This window comes from Puntigrus tetrazona, chromosome 16 (genome assembly GCF_018831695.1).
Source record: "Puntigrus tetrazona isolate hp1 chromosome 16, ASM1883169v1, whole genome shotgun sequence".
NCBI lineage: Eukaryota > Metazoa > Chordata > Actinopteri > Cypriniformes > Cyprinidae > Puntigrus > Puntigrus tetrazona.
The window spans coordinates 18185962-18194834 of record NC_056714.1 but is presented as its reverse complement, the minus strand read 5'-3'; the positions used below and the strand labels follow the sequence as shown (position 1 = coordinate 18194834).

Below are 8873 nucleotides of genomic sequence, written 5' to 3'. Positions count from 1 at the left end.
ACAGACAGTAAGATTCACGACAAGTTGTGCTTGAAAACTTTGATTTTATTTACACTATTTACAATTCTGATTGGTTGAACTCAACTGACATTCATAGCCAAAAAACTGTTCTCAATGTTGAGTGTTACAAACACGAAAAGGTGTTCTGTAGCTGTTAAAAATGACATTATTTACACCCTGATAACCAGATTAGATAAGAAACATGAATAGCATTTAAAAACAGAAAAAAATGTAGCATTTAACCCATTAATGCCCAGATCGGATTTTCTATTAACGTCTTTTATATGAGCATATGTGCCGTTCTTTTGCAGTTTTTCCAAATACGATTTGATACAGCAACTTGTGATAGTTGAAAAGATTTTAGCATTGAAGCTCCAACATCACATCCAGCAAGTTGTGGAAATTCCTTTTTCTACGGTTTTTCTTTTCGTATGCCAGTAGTTTAGCCATCCACAAATATTGTCGAAAGAAAAGAAAAGAAATAAAGTCCTTGGCAACATCCACAGGCTTAAATGGGGTTAATCGTGATCTTATCCTCCATGAACATTCAATAGTGTTGTCCGGCAGATGGCAGTATTGCGCAGTTTTGGTAGCGTCCATCCATTCATCTGTGGTGGGCAGTGTTTCATTATCCAGTTTGTAAAGCTGACTCTGTATTTGGCAGTGATTTTTGGGAAGAACCAGAGTCTTTTTAAGCAGTTCAGTGGGGCAGTCTTCGTGGCGATGGAGAGGGTGGTCTCCGCACTGGGGGCAGATCATAATGCCCAGGAATGTGGCTGTTGATGGGCAGATCATAATGATTCTGAGGTTCCTGTTCCACAACGTTGCCAAGGGAACAGTGTTCTGAAATACAGTGAACAAACATATTTTGAATGCTGTACCAGATAACACCCCAAAGCCGTAATGTTGTCATGTACCCTTATGACACAGAAAAGAAGAAAGAAAATCGTGCAGTTCATAGTCACCTACATTTTTAAGGAGGACAAGAAATTACTTACTTAAATGTAGAAATGTAGCATAACACAAAATGGTACAATTAAATGAATAGTACAATTAAAAATTACACTTGTGCCAAAATCATTCATTTATTAATATATGTATTTCTACATTTATTTATTTTAATTAGTTTGTATTAATTCCTTCATTTACTTATTTATGCATTTATACGTTCATTTATTTATGCAATCATGTATTTATTAATTTCTGTAATTTGTTGACATATTGTTAGTATATTTGTATTGTCCAAAATATACATAAAAAAATCTGGCCCTCTAAAGTAAATGTATTTTGGCATTTGAAAGTTTAAATAAATATCTGTTCAATTTGAAAAATATTTTTCCCAAAGCTGTGCTGTCATATTTCATATATATGTGCGCGTGTGTGTTTAAAAAAATGCAACAAATTCCATTTACATTTATATATTTACAACAATACTAGCCTAATTGTAGACACTTTAGTCACTAAAATATATTTTCTGTCAACATTCTCACATCCCAAAGCAGTTTCTTTTATTATAATTACCTCTGCATGGCAGAGTGGAGGAAGTCATAACCGGTGGGCTGATTTCAGTGTAGGATCTTTCACGAGGCACTGCAGACTTCATTTCCATGTAGCTGCTCTCCGGAGGACACGGTGGCAGGCCAGGCAGATCTTTGATGGTAGCGTATGGGTTCTCACTGTTCAGAGAGCTGCTGCTCACTGCCACGCATGAATCCTTCAACGCTGCGCCGACAACAGCATGTAAGACACGGCTAAGATATATAGAAGAACGTATAAATGAAGAATATCTGGGAGACTTTTACCTTTGTTGTAGTGTTTCCCTAGAGTAGCACTATAGCTGTAACTTCGATCGATGCCAAAAGCCCCTGCAAACACAATTGGACCGCGTTCATTTATTTACTCGGACAGCCGCACAAGACAGAACATACTAAAAATAATAAAGTGCAGTCATACAGTGAAACTGTTTCCCAGTATCCGTTACCTGGATCTTTAGGTGGCTCCTGGTGTTTCCAGCCTGGAGGAAGAGTTGCATTAGTGTCAGCCGCAAAAAGACCTCTCCTCTCCCTCTCCATGTTCTTCAGACTGCAGAACAACTGGTTGTTGGTGTTCTGTCAAAGCGTGAGACATAAAGTTGTTTCTGTTATATGTGCAAAACTCTGCTTCTGTAATCAAAGTAGTGAACTGATTAATTTGCCTACTGCACCAATGTTTTATTAGAGTGCTATACATAAATCATTTTTAAAGTTATACAAATAACCAATTTATTATAGAAGCACATTTCCCTCACATGAGGAAAAACGTGCTTTTATCAGATCATAAATTCATAAAATTTCAAATGGAAGACTGCATTCTGCGATACAATGATACATTTACCTTCGGCATTTACATTTATTAATAAAAGCTTATCATAAGTAACCTATGGGTAACATTAGAAGCAATTTGTGACAGTGTTTAAAGCGCACAAAATGCAAGTGTTTAAATAACATATAATACCGTAGTATTACTCACCTTGATGGCTCGGTCCTGGTTGTTGGGCAAGTGTGGCAGTGGAGGTCTGTTCTGAGACAGTGTGTGGTAACTCGGGTTTGAGTAATAGTGGTGGTAGCTGTGTGGAACATCTATGCAAATACAAAATAAAAATGTGCATCAATATATCAGGGCCCTTATTCACAAAACGTCTTACCACTGAGAGTTCTCCCAAATAGCAATAAAAAAAATTTAGCAAAGAGGTTTCTCTTAAAGCTTGTTCCCAAAGATGCTGAGACTTAGGATAAAAGTTAAGAGTTGACCTGTTGTTATGGATGATATCAGCATGCCTACTAACTTTGCAAACAGTGATTGGCAGATTTGTGTCTGTAGAAATATTGTAGAGCGCTATATTGTGTTGCCACTTTCAAATGTGTAATTAAGCAAGTATATGTTCAGCTAATTTACAGCTTCTTACATGTGTGCTTCTCGTAAACAATTAGTGGATCTGCATATAAACAGCCTTTTAATTAAGAGAGTAGAATAATCATGGCCGATAGTAAGATATGCAAACGTAAAACATGCAAACTGGTGCAAGAACAGCTGTTACTTTCTGCCAAACTTGAATTATTAAAGGAAAATTGGAGTTGGGATAAACAAAAAAAAAAAAGCATGGGAAACATGCAAACAAATGCAGCATGTTGGTAAAATGTTTATGTCCAGAGGCAGGTTGCTGGTAACAATTTCATCCATGCTGAAAAAAAAGTACAGAAACCATCACAGAATTTGTAGTGGTTTTACTTGTTATAAAGGGAATTGTATTGGTTTTAATGGTAAACTGCAATGGTGCCTGTTGGTCTCTGCTGGTAATTGGTGGTCTTCTATTGTTGGCTTGTTTAAACCACTAAATCCTAATGGAATATATCCCAAAACACACTACAGGAAACCATTTTTTATGGTTTTAATGTTTAAACGTTGATGGTTTGTAATGTTTGTGATGTTTCTGTGATGGTTTGTATTTTTTTTTTCCAGCAGGGAGGATTTTGTTATTTGGTTTTGGTGACTTGAGAGTTTTCTTCACAATCCTAATGTTTTACAGATTTAGCTAGTTTTAGAACTGAAATGCATTGTGAAACACTCTTAGAGTAAAAATGTAAGAGTCCTAAATTTAGAATTGACACAATATTTTTAAGATTTTGTCAAGTTATGAACTACTTTTTGTTTATGATGTTTTATGAATATGGGCCCAGATTTTTAGTATGACAATTCCTTATCTTTGTCTTTAATTTGTGCAAATGAAATGAGGCCCTACTGAAAGTATCAAAAGCCCCAGTGGCTCGTACCTGGCACCGCGTACTCTGAACTGACTGTGCGGGTTGAAGAGAAAGACACAACGGGTGTGTTGCTCTGTTTGTCTTGCTGTCTGCGCCGATATAACAACAGAACAGACAACAGGAGCACAACCAGAATCACCAGCACCACAATGCCTGCGATCGCACCCCACGAATCCTTCTCCACCGGAGACACAGGCACCATCATACTCAGCTCTTGCTCTAAAAAAAAAAAAAACACAGCCATTCACATTACACACACTGACAGCAATTCCCATTAAATGTTTAACATACAGGAAATCAAATGTTTTCCGGCTGCTATTAATACCTGGTTTGCAGTCCTCTCCCGGTCCAGGTACACACACACAGTCTCCAGTGTGAGGGTCGCAGGAATGGTTGGGGGGACACGAGCAGGTCTGAGCGCAGTTAGTGCCGAACGTCCCTGTCTGACACACTGCAAGGACAGACATTTGGCAAATGTTTGATGCACTGGTAGAGTGACAGACATATTGAGCCTGATCCAGGAATAAAAATGTATTTTCAGATGAGAATTACAGTATGACTTATGTATTCCGAAACCGCATCCAGGAAATCTGGCAAACAGTCTTTTCTAAGAGAAACTCTTAATATTCAACTTAAGCTTATCATTGTAACACACTTTGCAGTCATTTTCTCACCCTGTGTTTTCCAGTACAAATCTAAATATTCTTTAAGATCAGGATGCATTTATATAAGATGTGCAGTGTTTTGTTTTCTGACAGATTGATAAAAATTAAGTTCAGGTTAGGGTTAGTAAGGTAAGAAAATCTTTAATTTAATCTTAACTCAATTCAAAATTACTTACTGCATTGCCAGACATTTTTTTTGTTTTACCTTCATTTTGTTTTCTCAGAAAATAAAATGTAACAGTTTTGTTAAAAAACTAGCAAGATCAAATATGTTCTCGTAAACATGGTCTGTTGTCCAGAAACTCACATAAAGAGCAGTCTGGTCCGGTCCATCCAGCAGGACAGAGGCACAAACCATCCTGGTGATGACATGTAGCATTGTTGGTGCACATGCACACATTGCTACAATGGCGTCCATACCGGCCCATTGGGCAGGCTAAAAGAAAAGTATTTTTACAAGTATTAAAATTATACGGTAGACATTTTGCTGCTTTGGAAGTTATAGGTTTAAAGAGATAATTCACACATTAATTCTGACATTAATTACTTGCTTTCATATTGTTTATATATAATAATAACTTGAATAAATTTTATGGTGTTTTTTTAGCTTTTGTTTTTTATCTTGGACAGATGTGGTCATGATATAAAATTATGAACAGTTTCATTAAGTCTGTATCTGACCTTGCTCACACAGGTGTCCGGTATATCCAGGCAGACACAGACAATCTCCTGTTATGTGATGACAGGAGGAGGCATGTACACATGATGGGCATTGACGGCTACACCTCTCTCCAAACAGACCAGCACTACACACTACATAGAAGAGAAGAAAGCACTGTTTAAACCAGTTCTACTGTGACCTGAGCTCTCAGAGACGCTGATGGATGCACAGGTATATGGAGTTAATACTCACTGTGTTGACACTGAGCTCCCCAGAATCCAGGTTTGCACAGGCAGGTTCCTATATGTGCATGACAGGTGGCGCTGTTGAGGCAGGAACAGGTTTGGTTGCACTGAAGGCCCCACGTTCCCTCTGGACACTGCTGTGTACAGCGCAGACCTGCAGAAGAAGTTAGATGAGTTGCCTAAACTGTCATGTGCTGTTCGTGGTCTAGTGACCTATTTTTAATTAGAAAAATTATACGTTTCATAAGAATCACCGCGGATTTTCCCATTTTTTTATTTTTAAAATTGTTTTAACATAATTTTTTCTATTTGACAATTTTAAACATGATATCTCTCAGTCTGAGATATATTTTAATGACTTTCTGCCTGGTGTACATACTGTAGAGATTTCAAAATTACTATATAGTTACTATATTTACACGCTCATCACTTGAGTCTCAAACATAAAAATCAAGTAAAGCTCAACAGATAATAAGGGCATGCATATATATATTGTAATAATATACTAATGTAATAGTGTAATAAAAGTCTACACAGCATTATGGGTGAGATGTATGGATAGGAATAATTAAATATGCATAGAATGGTACTGCTTTAACATTTATCACTGCATAGTGTATATTTTTGGCATATTATTTATGAGGCAGTATATACAGAAGTCCTCACAGATTTGAATAAAGTCCTACCTGTCCAGCCAGGTAAACACAGACACTGGCCTGTAACACTCTCACATCCTTCATCATGCAGACAGTCACATTTGTGTTGACAGCCTGGGCCGAATGTCCCGATCTGTTTAAACCAGAATGGAAATATTGATTCAGAACGATCAAATAACTCTGACTCTTCCCAGTGAAATTATACAGCTCTAACATAATTACTATTTTAATTTGAATGATGGCCATGCAACATGTACTCTAAGCGAAAGAGTGTTAAGCATTCGCCATCAGGTTAATAACTTTTGCAGATGGCGTAAAATCACTGCGGATGATTTAGGAGACAGACATGCTGAGCAGACAGCAACACTGATGTCAAATTCAGTTCACAGGACAAAACGTCTGACTGAAAACGAATTACCTGCATCTTCTAAACTTGTTTTTGTAAATCAAACACATGTGTATCATTAAGCAGATATTTGACTTACTGGACAGCGCTCGTCACAGGAAGCCCCTCTCCACCCTGAGGTGCACTTGCAAGAACCATCGGCGGGGTGGCAGGATGCTCCATTTACACACTGACATGTCAAGTTGCAGCCAGGACCCCATGTGCCCTCTGAACATGCGATAGAACAGTCAAGTCCTCTCCAACCTAAACACACACACAAAACACTGTTGGGGTGGCATAGATAGATAGATGGATGGATGTTATGTTTATGTTGTGATAGCATTAGTGAGCGATGCTTTTAATGTGTCCAACAACTTACCTTCCTTACAGAAACATGTTCCATCGATGGGAGAGCAGGCTATAGAGTTTACACAAGTACAGGGAGACAAGCAGTCTTTCCCATAGAAACCATCCTCGCAAAGCTTCTCGCAGTGTAGACCCTAAACACGCACACACACAGCAATATTAATGTGGAATGCTCTGTGGTATTGAGGAAATCATTCTGTTTGCGATCGTGTCTGTCCACTCACTGTGTATCCGGGTGAACAGAGGCACTGGCCCGTCACCGTGTCACACACCCCTCCGTTCACACAGAGACAGGGCTCCAGGCATCCGTTACCATAATAACCATCAGCACAGCTTTCATTACAATATAGCCCCGCCAGCCCAGGCTGACAGGTACACTCCCCCTTCAGAGGATGACAGCTGGAATATTAATGACAAAATCAATGTCTACAGTTACTCAAACTAATCATATTTATCAAATAGCAGTTGGTTAATAAAATGATCAGCTGGTTGGTCAGCCTAACTATTAAGTTTAATTAGTTTGTTAATGGAAGTAAAGATAAAATATAAGTATCACACGAAAAACTCCAAAAATGAAAATTCGTTCATTATTACTCGCCTTCATGTCGTTTCAAACTCGTAAGACCTCTGTTCATCTTCTAAACACAAATTAAGATATTTTTGATGAAATCAGAGAGCTCTCTGACCCTGCGTGGACACCAACGCAACTGAAATGTTCACATTTCCAGAAAGGCAGTAAGGACATTGGTAAAACATGCGCTAACAGTGAATCAACGTTTAATTCGGGGAAAAGAGCAGGAATGTGTCATGTTACTTTCCAAAACGGTGAAAAATGGTAAATTGAGGAGTAGAATTGTTAAATAAAGTTTTCTTTGCAAACAAAAGTATTCTCGTAGCTTCTCAAAATTCAAGTCTCTGAAGTCCCATTGATTATATTAGAGAAGTCCTTACAATATTTCTGGACCTGGGAACATTACAACGTTACGGTTGCATTGTTGAGCTCTCTGATTTCATCAAAAATATCTTAATTTGTATCCAAAGATAAATGGAGGTCTTACAGGTTTGGAACGAAATGGGGTGAACTCTTCCTTTAAGTTAAAAATAAACAATTAGTTGACTAAGATTAAGTGCTCATATTGCTAACTGAAAATTAAACCTAAATAAAAAATAAATTCTGTACAGAAAAAAAGACTATTAAACTAAAATTCAAATAAAAACGTTCAAATAAAAGCTAATTCAAAACATTTTAAATACAAACTATAGTAAGACATAAATAATACTAAAGTAACACTGGTTCTGAGAAGAAAATGCATGTTATTTTCTCTTAGTAGTTGTGTTCACACTGTGACAAGTTAATGATCACTAGCAACAGACACGGAAGCACACAGCACACCTGAGAGTGTTTTGTAAGTTGCAGAGGCAGCGGTGTTCGCAGTGCATGCCATAGGTCCCATCGGGACACATCCTTTGATCACAGCGTGGACCCTTAAACCCCGGCTCACACAAACAGCCACCGTGGATGTTATAGCACCGGGCTCCGTTAGCACAGTCACACACACCCTTACAGTCCTCACCGTACGTTCCCACCGGACACTCCTCGTTACACCTTCACGAGAAACACACATGCTCACTGAAGAGGGAATCAGACAGCGCAACCATGCAGCTCAAATAACTATGAGGTTTTACTGTGGATGTCAGACTTTTTCAAGATTCTTAATTACATTGTGGCCAAATGCAAACAATAGTAAAGGCAAAATTTTTTTACCTTTCACCAGTGTAGCCTGCATCACACTGACATTGGCCTTTTTCTGAATCACAGTGGCCTCCATTATGGCACAAACATTCTTTAGAACAGTTTGTGCCAAAACGGCCTGGTGGACACCGTTCGGTACACACTGCTCCCTGAAACAGAGAGAGAATAGCTAATAATGGTTGTTCAACAAAGAATAAACAAAAAAAAAAAAACACAGCCAAAACACAGATTTCTCACCATCCAGCCAGGAGGACACAAACACACCCCTCTCCCCTGGCAGATGCCTCCGTTCTGACACGGGCAGCGTGCAGGACAGCGGCTCGGCCGCATGCATGGGACCTG

At 38.4% G+C, this 8873-nt stretch overlaps 1 protein-coding gene and 1 long non-coding RNA gene across 4 annotated transcripts in view; one reads left to right on the top strand and one right to left on the bottom strand.

Moving 5' to 3' along the window:
• Nucleotides 1-24: 24 nt before the first annotated feature.
• The window catches only part of pear1 (platelet endothelial aggregation receptor 1), a 34788-nt gene continuing 25939 nt past the window's right edge, over nt 25-8873 (bottom strand). For both annotated transcript variants that reach the window (XM_043261631.1, XM_043261630.1), the window contains exons 8-24: nt 8769-8873; nt 8544-8680; nt 8172-8384; nt 7003-7177; nt 6792-6912; nt 6513-6676; nt 6058-6160; nt 5379-5525; nt 5147-5278; nt 4773-4901; nt 4126-4251; nt 3810-4019; nt 2509-2618; nt 1982-2108; nt 1803-1865; nt 1522-1722; nt 25-843 (exon numbers count right to left, since the gene is read on the bottom strand). The exon at nt 8769-8873 is cut by the window's right edge and continues 4 nt beyond it. In XM_043261631.1, the coding sequence (XP_043117566.1) occupies nt 701-843; nt 1522-1722; nt 1803-1865; nt 1982-2108; nt 2509-2618; nt 3810-4019; nt 4126-4251; nt 4773-4901; nt 5147-5278; nt 5379-5525; nt 6058-6160; nt 6513-6676; nt 6792-6912; nt 7003-7177; nt 8172-8384; nt 8544-8680; nt 8769-8873 (2406 nt within the window). In that variant the 3' untranslated portion in view covers nt 25-700. The remainder of the gene's footprint in view (nt 844-1521; nt 1723-1802; nt 1866-1981; nt 2109-2508; nt 2619-3809; nt 4020-4125; nt 4252-4772; nt 4902-5146; nt 5279-5378; nt 5526-6057; nt 6161-6512; nt 6677-6791; nt 6913-7002; nt 7178-8171; nt 8385-8543; nt 8681-8768) is intronic.
• LOC122360777 overlaps nt 5234-8873 on the top strand; it is a 26262-nt gene continuing 22622 nt past the window's right edge. For both annotated transcript variants that reach the window (XR_006252837.1, XR_006252838.1), the window contains exon 1: nt 5234-5357. This is a non-coding gene — a long non-coding RNA (uncharacterized LOC122360777). The remainder of the gene's footprint in view (nt 5358-8873) is intronic.